Here is an 18,096-nt window from a genome sequence, read left to right as displayed (position 1 = left end):
CTTTCCTGGTAGTAGTTTAAGGGCCTAGAATAGTACCTGACCAAAACAGAGAGTCAGTAAATATTTACGGAATACATGAAAGAAAATTTACTGTCAGCTATATAATTATAAGGCAAGTCCACTACTCTGCTTCTTTAATGAAAGTACAGCTGGTCCTCTGTAGCCATAAGTTTCTGCATCTGCAGATTCAACCAGCCAAGAATCAAAATTATATTTTTTAAAATTTTCTCCGTAATGGACATATACAGACTTTTTCTTGTCATTGTTTCCCAAACAATAAGGTATAACACCTATTTAAATAGTTCTACATTGCATTAGGTGTTATAAGCAATCTAAAAATGATTTAAATTAAATTGTATGGGAAGATGTGTGTAGGTTATATAACCTATACCATACAACTTTACATAAAGGACTTGAGCATCCAAGGTTTTTGTTGTCTTCTGGGATTCCTAGAACCAATCCTTCACAGATACCAGGGATAATTGCATATACAATCTTCAAAATTCTTAGCCAGGTGCCTGGTGGCACACACCTGTAATCCCAGTGACTTGGGAGGCTAAGGCAGGAGGATCTCTAGTTCAAACCCAACCTCAGCAACTTAGTGAGGACCTAAGCAACTCAGGGAGACCCTGTCTCTAATAAGACATAAAAACGGAAAGTGAAAATTTTCAGCAATAGTGACTAAATCTCTGCACATTATCTTGTGGAAAATCCTACAGTAGTCCCTCACAGATAGTGACTTTCTGACACCTGTCTTCATCCTCTCTGAAACAAACAACAACAAAAACATATAGAAGAAAACAAAACCAAAAAAACTGTGGCTTTTAAGTGACATTCTACATAAAATACAAATGTCGTTTCAACAAATTACGGTTGGAAAATTAGACCAAGTCCAGCTTCAACAAGTTTCCAAGGTAAAGCTTGCACACCGCTGTTCCAACAGTATTCATAATAGTACACAGTACAGTGTTACTTTTAGGGATGGTGAGGTTGGTCCCTCCAACACTTGTGTAATAATAAGGTTATGGTTGGTGCCAATTCATGAGAATTGGATTGATATGAACCCCCTAATATATGAATAAGTCAGACCTTATAATGAAACTTAAATGCAACATAGAAGACAGGCAATAGAGTTGATTCTCAACTTTTCTCACACATTTTAGAGACATTACTATGTAAAGGCCTTCTAAGAGACTTGCTTTTCTCTTCTTGTACATTGTATGTTTATGTAGAGGCTGTTCCTTCTATTCAACTAAAATTTTGTGAGTCACTACTGCATTCTCCTTTTTCCTTTTAGCATTGTTGATATTTTTTCTAGTCTTTTTTTTTTTCTAATTTTGTCAATGATGTTAATGTTTCCCCAACATTATGCCTTTCTTTTCTAGTTTCAAGACCAACAGAGAGGGGAGACAAAGGTTATGTTCCTTCAGTTTTTATCCCAATTTCAACAATGTGAGTAATATTAGTCACATGTAAAATATTTATTATTGAATTAATTTTAAAAAAGCTTTCCTATAAAAGATTTAAGGGTAGATCAGAGTACATATAACTGAGAATAAAACATTTTAATGTCCAATAAAGCATTTTATGATTCATTTCTTTTAACATAAAGCTAGTCTTCAGAGGGCACTTATGTAGTCTATAATGACTAGAATTATGAAGCTACCCTTTTACATGCCATATATCCCATAGCAGATTGAAAGCTCAGTGTCACAAACAGATGAAGCTCTAGAAATGAGTCTCAGATGGAGTACATCACCATGGCTTTTGTGTTCTAATCCATGTAATGCTGACCTGTTATCTCTTTAAGCCGAAGTGATTCAACTGAGCCACAGTCTCCATCGGACCTTCTTCCCATGTCTCCAAGCGTATATGCAGTGCTGAGAGAAAACCTGAGTCCCACAACCATTGAAACTGCAGTATGTTCCCTTTTCCATTCCTGGTCCAGGGCATTTCCAATGAAGCAAAGGTGGGGTGTGACTCAAAGGGACTGACACACTCTTGGGTGGGGAGAAAACACACTAATACAAATTCATGAGCATAACACAAAGGGTGTCTGTGTGGTCCTGTGTGTGGCTAGTGTTAAGCTGTTGAAGGCAGACACCTGAGCTTACTAGGACTACTTTGAGTCCTTTCCATCAGAACCACCGAGGGTAAAATATTCCTATACACCACTCCAGGGCACTGTCTGCTGTGGTCACTGACCCCAACAGTCCCCAATTCTCTCTTCACTATATCCAACAACATATATTAGTCAATATTTATAAGCCTGATTTAATATCTGTGTTAACCATTTAAGCAGCACAAATTCCAATTTTTCTTGGTTGTTGCTTGCATTACTAGTTCCTGGAGACTCTCCAAATAGTCTGTGAATACCAATTAATAGCATCATACTAATATTCTTCTTTTGGAGAATTTGGGTCATAATCTGTAATGCCAGGATGTTACTCAAGATGCATTCTATTAGTTTTTATTCCCATCCATCCAGGGGTTCAAAACTTCAATTACATGAAATTGAACATAAATCAGAATCTTGGAGGGACTCTGAATCATAAGACATTTGTAGCTGGCTATAAATCAAGTGGTATTCAGGCTTTCTTTTGAAGATTTCTAGGGATGGAAAACCCACTCTCTCCATTGATAGCTTCTTCCAACATTGGTGTCCTTGACTCACTAAGTGTTTCATGTCTAACTGAACCTTCACTATTTTTCGTACCCATTTCTTCATTGCATCTTTAGTGTGATGAATGGAGCTTCTTCTCAACATGGTCTTTAATCTACACGAAAGGTGACTCTTATTTCCAACTAATCGACCACAAATATTTTTGTGAATACTTAGCAGGAAATGGTAGAAAGATTATATTTAGTAAACACAAAGATGCTTATCTACCCCCACCAAGAGTGCTTTATCTGCAAAACATTAGTTTGCTCACCAAGCATTTAATTTTCAATTTCAGATGAAATCTCCTTATTCTGCTGAATGACAGTATAAAATCTGACAGCCCAAAGAAGGAAGCAAATGAAAAAGTTCAAAGACATTTCTTCACCAAAGACCACATCTAATTTCTTCAGCCTTGTAAATACCAGTTTTTAGGAAATGGTAGAAGTCTGAAGCTCCTCTCTCTCTGGCATCACAACCACAACTGGGAATATTGTGACTGAAATGCTAAAAACCAAAACTTCAGATAAACTTGCAAGATAAGACAACTTTATTGTCTTATGTGTTTTTTTTTTTTTTTTTTTTTTTTTACTTCTGATTTTGTTTTTCAGGGGTTACTTATGATTTTGGTTCTAGAAGGCATAAGTGTTAAATTTTCAGGGTAGAGTAAGAATAACAAAGTCATATCTACATTAATCAAAACCAGCAGGAAGCCCTCAGGGAAAAGTCAAATAGAATCATCACAGTAGATCCAAGATGGAATATAAAGATGAGGTATTAACAGCACCAATTTGCAGGAACCCCAGGTGTGAATGATAAAGCATCTTGATTGCCATGTGGACATTTTCCATATGGGGTTCACAGCTATTAGTGTCACAGCCAGAGCTACTTCTCTTATTAGGGATCCAGAGTCATCCTTGGGTAAATTGTGCTGATATTACAAGTATTGAAAGCAGGCATGGATAAAACATGGATAAAAATCTCATGGAATGAAGAATGGGAAAATAACTCTGGCTTTGGGTGACTGATTTCATTCATGGGTTGCACATTCTTTATCTCTAGAAAAGGTTGGAATAGAAATGGGCTCTATGATCCTTTCCAGTTTTACCATCCTCTGGTCCCATGAATTTAACCTGAGACTGGAAAGGATAAGAAGTGCCATTCTTTTGGTTTTCCCTGGTGGAGGGAAAGGGAAGTGCTTTACTGGATGGCAGTGTGTGACTATGAGCTGCAGGTCTATTCTGGTTCTTGTCTCACCATAACTGGATGCTTAATGATGCCACTGTCCAGTCACTGCCCTTAGTGATAGTGAGGGGTCCCCTAAGCCCAAGACCTGGAGAGTTCTCTATGTCTGCTGAGCCCTATGGTAACTGCTGAGCCAGGTGAGAAAGTTTTACTACCAAAGCATCTGCCACGACTGACTGCAGAATAATTTCAAGGCTGTTCCCCAATATGAGCCCTGACTTCAGTCAGAGATAACTCCCCTCTGTAAGGCTCCACTCTATTCCTTCCACTCATCTCCTGCCCTCCAGGCAAACCAAACAGGCAGAGGTTTGTGTTTGATGAGAAAAAATTCAAACAGGAAAAGAGATTTTACTATAACTTGCCTTTCTCAAACTCTACTCCCAACCCTAGGCTGCTTCCCTTACTCCTTTGCAAGCTCCGGAGAGAACTCTTAGGGTTAAGGTGTCTGTTTGATGACGTCTTTCTCAGGGTGCGTTCTCCCAGCCCCTTCTTCCCTCCACAGACCCACTTTCCTGAAATTTCCTGAGACATATGTTCAACTGGCAGCAAAAATAAAGGAAATAACTTAAAACTGGACATGATTATTAAAGTTTTATCTTCAAAGAGGTAATTTCCTATCAGGAAGTGCTCAAACAATTGGATTTAGATATTTTTAAAAAAGGTTGTAGAAGTTTCTCATTCCTGGAATTTCTCAAAAGAACTGTTGATCTCACCTACTCAAGAAATTTTCAAAGCTTGTCAATAGTGTCTGGTGACAGAATGTGTCACTGTTTCCTACGTGATCATAGTCATCAGTGTTCATTATTTGCAGGTAAAAAACACAAGGAATTTGATAGTTTGCTTGATATAATGAGGCAGAGGCCACATTATGTGAATTCAACAAGTAGCTATTTTTATCTAGATCCAGAAAATCAAATGTTCTTGACCCCAGGGTAAAGAGTCATTACCCAAGAGTGTGAGTCTTGCACTCCAGAAATCATATTTGTAGAGGTAATGGGATATAGTCAGGGGGCTTCTGGGGATATGTTTAGTCTAAGATAAGACGTGCCACATCCTCTGGAAGTGCAGTGGGAAGAGAATTTAGACCATATTTCTTCCAAATCCTACCCCAGAATATTTTTTCTGCTAACTATGACTTAGGTCAGATGAAAGAACCTTAGATCAGAGGGCTTCAAAACCACAGAAATTCATCTCTCACAGTCCTAGAGGCTGAAAATCCAAAATCAGATGTCAGCAAGGTCCAGTTCTGGTGAGTCTCTTCCAGGCAGCAGATAGTCAGCTAATCATCTCACGGCTGTCTCACACAGCAGAGCTAAGGAACTAGGTTTCTTTTATAAGGGCACCAATCCCAGCCTCAGGGCTCATCCCTGTGACTAAATCATCTCCTAATCATCACTTTGGAGGTTAGGATTTCACCATATGAATTTGGGGGAGACACAAACATTCAGTCCATAATAAGCTAGCAACAAATAAGCAAAGTTTAAGGAAATAAAACATTTAGTTTTGAAATACTAATCACATTTTCACTTCTCCCTGCACTCATCCCAGGCCAATCACAGCTATGTATTTTGTTAATCCCATTTTGAATTCTTTTTAACATAAAGAATCATTTGAACCTATTTTAGTAAATGTCAGTGACTTTATCTAGAATAAATACTGAGAGATGGAAGCTGGCCAGTGTACTTCCTCCAAGTCTAAGGTGGTAGGGAGCATCCGCACTCTCGCCCCAAGAACCAGAAAGAACATTCTCCTAGCAACCAAGAGAGTTTTCATTACCTCACATGGTTCAGGGGGCGTATGTACTCCCTGCAATAGAAGGTACACAATAAAGGGTCAAGTCATCCTAGGGCTTTGCCCTAGCAGCAGACCCTAGACTTGGCCAACTGGCTTTTGTGCACACATGCTCCAGTTTCAGACACAGAGTAAAAACCTTTTTCAAACTGACCATGAACATTTATTGATTTGACTGATTGCATTTTTTAAAAGTTTGGATTATCAGTGTAATTTACAATGAAATTCACCCTTGTTCATTGTATCAGTCTATGAATTCTAACAAATCCATACAGTTTCGCAACCACCACTGTAAGACATATGAGTATTTCAGCATCCTCACAATGAGGATGCGATAAAAACGTAGTGGAGGACATTCTCTGAAATCTCTTTGCAGTAAATACAATTCCATGTGCCTTCTTTTGTAGACAAAACACTTTGTTTAAAATAAATAAATTGAATCATCATATCACTCCATGCTAGAAATTTCTGAATGGCTCCTGACAACCCTACATTAGCAATTCTTTTCTTTTCTTTTTTCTTTTTTTTTTTTTTGATACTGGAGAATTGAACCCAGGGTTTCTTAACTACTGAGCCACATCCTCAGCCCTCTTTTGTATTTTATTTAGATACAGGGTCTTACCAAGTTACTTAGGGCCTTGCTAAGTTGCTGAGGCTGGCTTTGAAATCAGGATCCTCTTGCCTCAGTCTCCCAAACTGCTGGGATTACAGGCATGTGCCACCACACCTGGCTACATGAGCAATTTTTACCTGGAGTATGTAGGTTCATAAATTTGAATGGTAATCATTAACAATTTTATTTCCAGTAGCTTCTAACTGAAGTTTAGAATTTCTATCAATTTTGAATAAAGGCAGGGTTCCAGGTATCTCAAAATATTTATGCTAAGCACAATTTGAAAAGTGTATCAATCAGACTAGCTCTTATTACTTAATGTACTAATAAAGAAGTGCTTATTTTATACTATGCTGTAAAGGTGGTTTCAATATGATTTTCATATATTGCAAAGTTGGTTTGTTACTGTATTTCAATGTTATTAGTTTCCTTCTTAATCTTATGCATTTTATTTAATAAAAAAATTACTTCTTCAGAGTTGATAGGTTTTATCAGACAACCAAAAGGGTTCATGGCATTAAACAAACAAAAAAAGATTTCCAGCTCTGGATGAAGACGATAAAGATCATAATTCTTAACAAATCTTTCCAAAGTCTCACACTATTAAGTCACTAAGTCTTCAACTCTCATCATTTCTCCAGAAAGGCTTTTCATCCTCCAAAACTCAAGACACATAAGACCACCTGAACTACTTTCAGTTTCTTTGATGGTTCATGCTTTCTCACCTCTCTGTGCTGCAGTCTTTGAATTCTCCAACCCTACTGTTATCTACCTTCTCACCTAGATGGTATTTACCCATCCTGTAAGCTCTGGGGAGTTTCCTGCCAAATGCACACGTGTGGGAAGAGCTGGGTCACACCATGCCCTCCCCTCCATAACATCTTCTATCTCCCCCACTACAGAGCATGTCACTTTGTTTTCAATGCATATGTCTTCTTCATCAGACTCTAAGCAAGCTCTGCATGCACGGGGACCAACACAGCCTTGTTCACAGTCATATCCCTAAAGTCTAACACAATCTAGTCCTTAATTTTTATGAATGATTTTGTGTTGGAACACAACAGAGGACAATGGTAAGTTTCTTCCTTTCCTTTGTTCCTTGGTCTGCCTGTAAGAGCAGACTAGGATTCTATTTATAATGCCTCCGAACTCATGAGACAATCCCATTATACTTCATCATGAGTAACCACAAGCTTGCTTTTGACATAACACAGAGAGGATGTCCCCTCTATTTCACCTCACCTTAACTTCCCAGCTCTGTAGTAATGGTCCAGAATTATACTGTACTCTAGGTCACCTTAACTTTCCTTTGATTTACGTATCTGCTCATGCAAACCTAATATCCCTGACATCTGCCATCCACAGATGAACCATGTGCCCCTGAAATTACCCCTTAACTCCCCCTTCATTAAACTTATGGCTATCACTGCTCCTGCCCCTGACAGAAGTCCTACACAACACTCCTACATCTGGCTTGACAGGCATCCCCAATAACATCTCACAGACTGTTACTGATGGAAAAAAATCCACAGGCATCTATCAAGGTTTCTACAGAAGAATGCCCCCTAATTGTACTTCTAGGGTTGACTTCCTTGAGGCAGTACACAGAAGGACTCCCACTTCTGGTTTCATCCTCTGCTGTTGCCTTCTTAAAATTCTCAGTGAGTTTTGGGTAAGAGGCCCCACATTTTCATTTTTCCCTGGGCACTGCAAGTTATATAGCTAACCCAGTGTTTCTAACAGGGGAAAATTAACATTCATTTGTGTTGTGGGATTTATGTAAGCTGTACATTAGGGGTTGTGCAGACATGGCACAAGAGGCCGCATGATATGGGCCATAAAGTAGGTCCTCTCATACCCTGGAGGTACTAGTTTGGTGCCAAGTCCACCTTGAGAAGGTAGGACCCTTAAAAGTAGTTGAGCGGAACCTAAAGGAACTTGGTCCCTGCTTCCCAGATTTGGTAACTCACAAAAATAGCAGGGAGAGCCCAAACTGTTTTTCCTTGACCAGCCTAACTCAAAATCACTGTCCAGTGACTAAGCTCTTCCCCATTATACTTCTTTCACACTTCTGGTAAAATCACCATAACTGGGACTGGGGTTGTGACTCAGTGGTAGAGCGCTCATGTAAGGCCCTGGGTTCGATCCTCAGCACCATATAAAAATAAAAAATAAAGGTCTTGTGTCCACTTACTATATATATGTGTGTGTGTATATACACACACACATACATATACACATATATACATACACACACACATATATATGGTGAGATATATATCTCACCGTAACTGAAGAGGTGGTGGAGGTGAAGACCCCAGGAAAGAAGAAAGCCCCTTGCAGAACTAGCGAATGGACGCTGTAGCAGCCAGACTCCACTCCTTCCCACGCCCTTATCTCTGGTGCCCTTATCTTGGTTCAAGTCCAGCTGCCCAAGAAGGGTGCGGGTCAGAGCCTAAGTGCGACAGACTTCGACGTGCACACCGCTTAGACAGCAAAGTGAGGGAGGGCCTGGGGAAGACAAGGCGCAACTGTAACGTTCCAAGCACCTGCGGTAAAGGAAAAACTCTCCTGGCTCTGGAGTTAAAGCACCCAACCAGCTCCACCTTTCGCGCTCCGGCTCCCGAGCCAGCCCAGCGCAGCGGTCTACCTCCAGCACCAGAGTGCGGGTGGGTCAGCGGAAAGCCCCAGGCTGCGCCTGCGTGCTGCCGTGGCGACAACGACTTTCGGTTTCCTCTTAGCTCTGCTTCTTGTTCCCGGCCGGTTTCCCGGAAAGCACGTGGGGCGGCTCTTCTACGCTGTAGCGTCCCTCCCGCCGAAATGCCTCGGGTTGCATCGCGCAGCCCCGCCTCTCCCACCGAGGGCTGGGTCCTGGCAGACCCGGGCTGCAGCAGGGTTTTGAAAGCACCCGGCTCTTCTGTCTGGGAGCGGGTTTTGACTACGAATGTAATAGTTCTCATTGTAGACATCTTTTTAAAAAATTACATAAACGTGATCCACCACCGAAGACATTAACATTTTAAAATATTTTCTCTCTGTTTCCATTTATTTACATTCCTATGTTCTTATATACTATGATGCTTTGTTTTCTGTACTTAACTTTATAAGTGGGTATTTTCTAATGTAATTAGTCTTAGAAAGCATAGCTTTTATAGTCTGTCATATGAATCGTGCCTTAATTTGTCAATTGAAAAATAAACCAATTGTTTTCTGATTTTTTCCTTACTATAAGTGAAGTTGCAATTAACCGTCTTTATGACAAAATGTTCATCCATATCTGGTGATGTCCTTATAGTAGTTTCTCTGTAAGTCCAAGAATATTGTAAAAAATTATGAAAAATGATTGTTTTCGACAGTATTCTTCAATAGTATCTTGGATAATATTCCACTTGCAATTAATGGAAAGAACATGGTTTGTTCATATTTGGTTATTTTCCTAAAAGTTTTCATGGCTTTCCTCATTATTGGGATGAAATAATGTCATGTACATAGAAAAATATTGATCAAACTCTGATTTGTAGCCCTGCATTGTAATATCCTGCTATATGGGAGTTGTATGGATTTGTATTTACTAATTGGGAAGAAAACATACACCAAGACAACCAAGTTGTCTTGAGTTTGAGTAAAAAACTCAAATCCTGAGATCTAAAGGAATTTTAGAAATTTTTTATTTCAATTCCATTATGTTACATAGGTACAAATAAAGCTTACACTGATTCACATTTTAGGGTGGCATAGTAGCAAGTTTTATGATTGGAAGGAAGGAGGGGTGAAGAGGCATTGACCTGCATTTTTGGAAATTCCTGTTGTTAGATATTTGAGTTATAATACTACAAACATTAGGAAAATATGGCTAAGATACAATATGGTAGCTGAGAGGAGAAAGTCTAAACATCTCATGTGGGTTTGTTCATCAGATTTGTAGCTACCATTTTGAAGCAGAAAAAAACAGATCAAGTCTGTAAACAAAGAGAACAAAGCTGGTAAACTTCTGATGAAAATATCATAAGGTCAGAAAGGATAAGGTGCTCCTTGAAGATGAGAGACCTTGAATCAGACGGGGATGGGCAATAGACCTGTTGCACTTAAGAAGTTTTGTTTTCTAATGTCACTGTAGGATATTCTGCTTCCCCCCATCTCTGTGAGTGATCCGATACATAATATAAATTGTTACAAACAAAACAAACTATTCTCAAAACTCAGCAAGGTAAAAAACTATTTACCATTGCTTGGGAATATAGGGTAGGTAGGACAGTTTTGGTTCACTGGATCAGGGCCATCTGATCTTGCCTGGGCTCTTACATCTGAGGCCAAAGCTTAGATGACTGCACCCACACTACTGAGGACCACATGGTTTCTCATCCTGCACGAGACTCACCTGACTCGTCGTGGAGGCTGGGCAGGGCTCTGAGAGTAGGTAGGCTCAAAAAACACACAAGGTCGCCTGCTGCACAATATTGGTCAAAGCAAGTCACAAGCCAGTCCAGATTCAGTGGTTGAGGAAATAGTCCCTACCTTTTGCTGGAAGGAACTAGAGTCATATTACAAAGGTGGGCCAATGACAGAGAAGAGAACACATGAGAATAATGTGGCTGATTGAAAATAAGTTACCAAGAGATCCTTTGTAATTTGGTTTAATGAGAATGATGTATCTAATGCTATCTTTTTGCCTTAGCCTGTAGAGTCCATTGCATTCTATATTTCTAGCTATTACAAAATTTCTGTTATAAATTGCTTTAAATGCTTTGTACAACAAGGCAGGTAAAACTAAGTAAATGCATCTGGGTAACTGGACTATAGAGCAAGGAGTGAATAAAGAACAGGAGAGGCACTGCCTTCTTTCTCCAAGCAAAAATAAATTTCCTCTAAATGGGAGGCCTGGAATGGTTTCCAAGTCTTTCTACTGTGAATTTATGAGTTACTGCAGTGTCTTCCTAGATACTTACTGTGGTCTTTAGACTCCTGACCATCCTCAACTATCATTTGACTACACACCAGCTCAGGGATGGCTAATCATAAATTTCATCTTACTGTTTGTTTCTGACTGATTACAAGTGACAAGGATAACTCTTGTTTGTTGCCTTTTTCTTTTAAATCCAATGCAAGTCGTTGCATTTATTGTTCTGATTTTGGTCCAATTGTTTTTGACCCAGTAGAATTCTAGCCTATTAAGATAATTTAGAATGTTCATTTTGTCATCAGTGCAGAAGCTAATTTCACCAGGAAAGGAAAGAATCTCAGTTAAACACATTTACAAAAACCCACACTTCTCACTCATGGGCCTATAGGTCAGCTGCAGTCATTCTGCTCCAGGAGGCAGGTTTAAGGGGATTCATGCACATCTTCTTCCATCTTCAGGCAAAGGAAGCAACAACTACCTAAGGCATGCTGTCTCCTGGCACAGGGAAAGAGCACACAAGGACAACATGAGAACAACACACAAAGTTTCAGGTCATATCATATGATGTGTATATGAAAACTGCTATCTATCCTTTAGCCAGAGCAAGCCACACAACCAAAGCCAGAGTAAGGGCATGAAAATGAATACTCTACCTTCAGTGAACCTATGACAAGGGTAGAAAGGGAAAGGAAAAAAAAAATTGAAAGTAATTCAATTTACCAGACATAGCATTAGCTATTTTTTGTTTTTTTAATATGTTGTGAATTTGATATTGTTGATATAAAGATAGAACTTTCCAAGATGACTGTTGTAAGGGAGTCATCATGCATTTGGATCTGGCAATTTCTGGATCACTAGGTTTTTAATTTGTTTGTTTTTTGCTAAGTCACTTTTAAAACAGCCACTATGTTAAATAATCACACTTACAAAACAAAGATAGTTTGTCCTGTGGAAAATTAGAATCTTAAATGGGTAAGGTTTGGACACTTTAAAAAGCATCATAATAAGAGAGGGTTAAAATTAAAGGCATAGAGGGAGGACAAGACATAAAGTTTAGTTGAGTAATTGGACAATGAGAGACAAGGTTGGAAAGAAAGGTAGGGACATTTGTGGAGGATCCAGACTAGGCGTCAGCTTTGTGAGGACACGTATGACAAGAAAACAGAGTATGTCGCTATGGAAAGGACAAAAAGTTGGGGAAAGGGACTACTGGTTCAAGGGGATTTCCAAACAGAGAACTACTAGTGAGAAGGCTCTCAGTTCGAGGAAAGAGTTTAGCTTATTTGAAAAACAAAATTGCTGAAGTAAGCATAAGAAAGATCGACACATGATGGGGTTATAGAGAGTGATAGAGGAACGAAAGCCTTATGGGTTGTATTAAGAAAAAAATGTATAAGCAAGAAAAGCCATCATAAGATCTCCGGGTGACTCCATCGGCCTGGAGTTGGGGAAGTGCTCATAATTCAGATGAGAGACAAGGGGATGGCAGAAGAAATGGAAAGAAGTAAATGAGATAAAATTAGAAACAAAATCAACAGGGCTTGAGGACCAGCTGTAGCAGGAGAGGGAGAAGGCAATGTCAAGGATGACATCTAGCTATTTAGCACGTACCATTCCTAAGATTTAAAGACTTTGAGTCTGAACTAGTTTGCAAAGTCACTGGATATTCAAGTAGAGTAAAGCTGAAGCTTTCAATGGGGAAGAGCTCAGAAGACAGGTGTGGACAGGACACATATTTAGGGGTCCTCCATCTAGAGCGACATTGAAGCAGTGGGTGAGGTCATCACAGCGCAGTGTGAGGGGAAACGTGGGTAAAGAACAGACCAAGTCTGGAACCTGACAACATTTCGCATTCAATGGTTTGGTAGTGGTGATATAGACAGTGAAGAAAGAACAGCAGAGTGGGCAGGAAGCAGCAAGGAGGACGTATTTTCATCATGACTAAAGAATAAAGTGTTTTAATGGAGGCGTCGACGGTGCCGAACATTTATAAGTGGTCAATTAAACGAGGACCAAAAAGAATCTCGGTTTAGCAACAGGAAAGTCAGTCGCTAAACTGTTTCTAGAATGGCAAGTCCTCCACGCTGTCCTCTGCCTGGATTCTCAGTAATGCGGCTAAGGTTGGGATCTCCTAGTTTGGGTCTATGCAAACATAGAACTTCCTTTTAGTTGTTCTCTAAAATATGTAAACAGAACTTTGTGGCCTTGAAACACAGCCCCAAGTCGGCTTCTGGGGTGACTAACGCGAGGCAGACAGAGGAAACACAGGATCCACCTAGGTTTCGCGGGGGGAGGTGGCGCCGCTGGCGGAACAGCCGTGTCCGATTGGCTGAGCGCGGCAGCCACCCTGTGATTGGCTGAGGAGGAAGAAGGCCGGGCGCCCGGAGCTGCCTTTTCTACTGTGGGGTACTTTCGTTTTCCTGCGCTGAGTCTGCGGAGGGACCCTGCTGTATCCAAGGTCCGCACCTGTCAGACACCAGCAGAGGCAGCGCGGCGCGCTCGAGAAAGGTTGCCCTGCCTTGCTCCTGCTCACCTGTGCTGGCTCCAGCGTGCAGAGTGAGTGGGCCTGAGGTTCCGGGTCGGTGCCTGGGGTGGGACGTGCCCATAAGGGCCCTCGGGACACAAAGGCTACAGGCTTGGTGAACCTGGCTTTTCACAGCTGACTGTTGAATTCGTCATCCCAGATAAAGAAGAGATTCCCGAGTACCCAAGTGCTAACAGTGTTACCTGTCCATGGCATTGCCTGGCACGTTGCCCCTGTCAGTCGTGCCGTGATTGTGAAGATGAGTTGGGAAACAATCCCGCCCCTCACCCCACTCCCGTCTGAAAACACTGCACCTTCCCATTTATCCTTACTTGCCTTACTTCTCGCCCCTCTCCACCCAGTGACGTTTTTTTTCTTTTTGCAGAAAAAAAAAAAATTCATTAGTCCTGTGCCGAGGTATCTACATTAGACAGTGGCAGTCTGCACGCAACTCCAACAGTCTTGTCACCTAACGTGCTGTGTGTAGCTGTGCTTTGGTTGAATCCCCAGCCCCTCCTTGGGCACAAGACAGGTCAGTAATGGTCATGGAAACAAATAAATTTGGAATCTTAAATTATGTTTCAGGTTGAGAAGCTTAATATCCTCCTGCAATGTAAAAGTGATATTAGGCTCCAGAAAACCTCCAAACAATATAATTAATCTTTTAAAAGTAAATTCTGATTACTACTGAAGAGTTCTGGGGTAGGTATATAGATTGTGCTTCTTCAAATGTTGTTTTACAGGTTAGTGAAGGAGTTGTTTGTATGGACAGAAATAAGAGTTGAACCCCCAGCACAATCCTGTGTGCATCATTGCTTAATGAGGATACTGGGACTCAAACTTGTGGGATTATAATAGGGTTTTGGTTTTTGCTTTTCAATGCTATCTGAGATATACAAGATTTCAATTGAGTAGATTGTTATTGAACACATACTTTAAGCAGGATACTGCCCCAAATCTCCCCCTCTGGAGTTTATACCCTATATAAGAGACATCATAGAGCTTTTCAAGGAAGATTGAAACTGATGCTATAATAGAGGTCCAGAATGCAAGGAGGCATAGGTCAAAGAAAGCTTCGTTGTTTCTGAGTAAGTCTCAGTTTTGTAGAAGAAGGGCATTATACCTGGCTTTGATTGCTGGTAGGATTTACAGAGGTTGAAATTTGCTGGAAGACTCTTTGCCAGGGTGAGTGGCAACTGCAGAAAAGCAGAAATGTTGGGTTCAATCAATAAAACAGTAAATAGTTTGGTGTCTGGATTGCTTTGTTATTGGATGAAGATAGAGTGGGGGTGGAAATCAGGTATTTTTGCACACCATAGTGATGTGGTCCCACCCATGTGCTGCTGAGGCTGGTTTGGGAGGATAGTATTGAGGGAGGGAGGCAGCCAGTCTTGAGACTGGAGAGGAAGGAGTCAATCCTAAAGTTGGAGTTTGAGCCAGGTTACTGGGGTATGGTCATGCAATACCCTAACAGACATGCTGCTAGAACTTTCCTTGGAGCTCTGGGCTTACATCATGATGTATGTTCTTTTTGCCATAGGATGTCTCAGTGGTATGAGCTTCAGCAACTTGACTCCAAATTCCTGGAGCAGGTTCACCAGCTTTATGATGACAGTTTTCCCATGGAAATCAGACAGTACCTGGCCCAGTGGCTAGAAAAGCAAGACTGGTAAGGAAAACTCACTGGAGAGAAATCTATCTACACCTTATATGTTGATGATTGACTTGGAGCCATGTTTACTGAAAGATAAGTCTCATCAGTGGCCATGGAGATTATCTGTTGCAGAAAAGATTGATTTTAAAAAATGCACATACCTACAAAACCAAAGTTGGCAGTCATTAGCACTTTAAATAGTTTTGTCAGATTTAATTATGGTTTGTACTCCCAAATGCTTTGGAGAAGTTAGATAGTAACTTCTAACTCAGGAAAAGAAAGTTATAGGAAGAAATAATTTAAAAGAAATAATTAAAGCCAGATTATGATAAAATATTTATTAGAAATATGAAGATGGTAATAAAGTGGTATCCATTTAAAATGACAAGTTCTATTTTACAATTTATTGCTCGGTGATTGCAAACATTTTAAATATTTCATAAGTATTTGACATAGAAAGTGAAGGCCCTGTTGTTTTTTTTTTCCCTTTCATATATCACCATGAATAGTTTCAGCAAAATCTTTTAAGTGTGTTATAGTTTTTCATGATAATTGCATATAATAGAAATTATGTGTAAACTGATAAAAGCAATGTCAGTTTAAAAGGAAGACAATAAAACTTAAGAAACACTTAAAAGTTATTTTTAAATAATTTTGATAAGGAAAGACACATTTATTTTGTCTTTTTTAAGTGGTACCCAGAATAAAGTGTGTAAATTTCATATCTCCTAGGGAGCATGCTGCCAATGATGTTTCATTTGCCACCATCCGTTTCCATGACCTCCTATCACAGCTAGATGATCAATACAGTCGCTTTTCTTTGGAGAATAATTTTTTGTTGCAGCATAACATAAGGAAAAGCAAGCGTAATCTTCAGGTATGACCTAGTTTTCATGTTTTAGTTGAAGTACTCCCATGTTTACCTAAGATATATTCATTAAATAATACTGACCATACACTCACTAGTGTTTAGAGAAGTTACCGAGTTGTACATCAACTCCCTTTATGTGGTATGTTTAGTGTAAGTAAAATACTATACCGACTGATTTTATAAGCACATAAGGAATTTTCAAGTTTCAGTGTATCACCTGTTAGGTGTCAGGAATTCTGGGAGAAATGTGACACTGTAACCTTATTTTACTAAAAATTGTTGATATTGAAATCAAAGAAAAGTGTCTGTATTTTAAGAGCAGTGAGCAAGAGTCATTCAGTAAACTCCAAGGAGCTTTATTGATCTTAGTCTTTGGGGTGCAGATGAGGAATAAGTCTGAAAATGGAAAGGTTGGACCTCCCTGAGGCCCTGTAGCAAGTTAGCTACTTGGTTATTAGACTCCACCTTGCCTTCCTTCTGTGGTGGAGTTGACCTCCCCTTGAAGAGGTGACCAAAAGACCATCCAGACATGAGAAAATGTGCTACAATGTTTTGGGAGTTGTACTCCCAGTATGCCATATTTATTCTGTAGTAGTGGAACATTTTTGTTTTAATAAAGGCAAAGCTATCATTTTTTTTTAAATTTCATACAACACAAACTTTTCATCTTAGACAATTGAAGCTTTCCCTTTTCATTGTGAATGTACCTAAGACTTTATAATGCCAGGAAATGGGGAAATTAGATTAACTTTACAGAAACTTACTATCACTCAGACTTTGTTTTAATGTACCTGTTACAAAAAGCCATCTGTGACTGACAGTAGTTTTCAAAACTAGCTTTGACAGTGGAAACAGAAAAACTGAAATGAATATCTTTGGTGTAATCAAAACATAGGCCAGCAGACATGTTAATTGAGGAACATTATAGGTAGTTCTTATATCATTTGCATTGTCTTAAGATCCTAGCAGACAATAAATAGCCTCAAGAAATACATGATGATATTAAAGTAAAAACATTATATGAGGGACTTGGAGGGTGGCTCAGCAGTAGAGAGTGTGATTAACAGGTGTGAAGCCATGGGTTCGATCTCTAGCACTGGTAAAAAAACATGTGAAAATTCTTTGTTTTTTAAATCAAGAAGTGCTTTAGGTACCTATAATTACTTAGTAAGTGAAAGCAATTTCTGTCCTAATTTGGGAAAGGAAATAACTTATGAGAATTTAATAGATAAGAGGTTTTCTAAGGAATATAAACAAATTCACATGTATTTCTAATACACAATGGCTTAAAAATTGTGAACTTTTTCTTTTATTGTCACCATCTATATCTAGGATAATTTTCAAGAAGACCCAATACAGATGTCTATGATCATCTATAATTGTCTGAAGGAGGAAAGGAAGATTTTGGAAAATGCCCAGAGATTTAATCAGGTATTTTTTTCCTAATTGAACATCAACAATTTTAATAAAAATTTATTCATTCACTTCACAAATATTACCCAGGCCCAGATCAAGGAAGTGGTGAGTATCCTTCTGATTTTATAGCAGGAAGCAGGGAAAGTCAGATTTAGAGATTTTATAGAACCTGGCTTTACAAAAGATACTAATCTAAAGGATCCTAATCCAAAAGATTCTTATTTAAGTTCCACTAAGGAGAGAGACAGCACAAAACGAGATACTTCCAGGGGTGTAAAGTGCAGTAATGGAGGGACTAGGGGCTAAGATTAAAAGATCAGATGTGCATGTAAAAGAGAGTGAAAAATCCAGGATGGCACTGTGGTTGTGACTTGAGTCACTTGGAGAATGGGGGTGCTGTTAACTGAGCTCTAAAGACAGGGA

The 18,096-nt window shown here is 39.5% G+C and overlaps 2 protein-coding genes across 6 annotated transcripts in view; both read left to right on the top strand.

Annotated features, from left to right (window-relative positions):
* STAT4 (signal transducer and activator of transcription 4) overlaps window positions 1-3,711 on the top strand; it is an 88,141-nt gene extending 84,430 nt beyond the window's left edge. For all 5 annotated transcript variants that reach the window (XM_079135348.1, XM_079135350.1, XM_079135346.1 and 2 more), the window contains 3 exons: window positions 1,386-1,452; window positions 1,811-1,919; window positions 2,958-3,711. In XM_079135348.1, the coding sequence (XP_078991474.1) occupies window positions 1,386-1,452; window positions 1,811-1,919; window positions 2,958-2,984 (203 nt within the window). In that variant the 3' untranslated portion in view covers window positions 2,985-3,711. The remainder of the gene's footprint in view (window positions 1-1,385; window positions 1,453-1,810; window positions 1,920-2,957) is intronic.
* A 10,389-nt stretch (window positions 3,712-14,100) lies between these two features.
* The window catches only part of STAT1 (signal transducer and activator of transcription 1), a 37,086-nt gene continuing 33,090 nt past the window's right edge, over window positions 14,101-18,096 (top strand). Inside the window, exons 1-4 of the mRNA XM_079135104.1 lie at window positions 14,101-14,264; window positions 15,273-15,401; window positions 16,119-16,263; window positions 17,590-17,688. Of these exons, the coding sequence (XP_078991230.1) occupies window positions 15,274-15,401; window positions 16,119-16,263; window positions 17,590-17,688 (372 nt within the window). The 5' untranslated portion in view covers window positions 14,101-14,264; window position 15,273. The remainder of the gene's footprint in view (window positions 14,265-15,272; window positions 15,402-16,118; window positions 16,264-17,589; window positions 17,689-18,096) is intronic.

This window comes from Sciurus vulgaris (genome assembly GCF_902686455.1).
Source record: "Sciurus vulgaris genome assembly, chromosome: 3".
NCBI classification, from domain to species: domain Eukaryota; kingdom Metazoa; phylum Chordata; class Mammalia; order Rodentia; family Sciuridae; genus Sciurus; species Sciurus vulgaris.
This window is presented reverse-complemented; position numbering and strand designations above follow the sequence as displayed.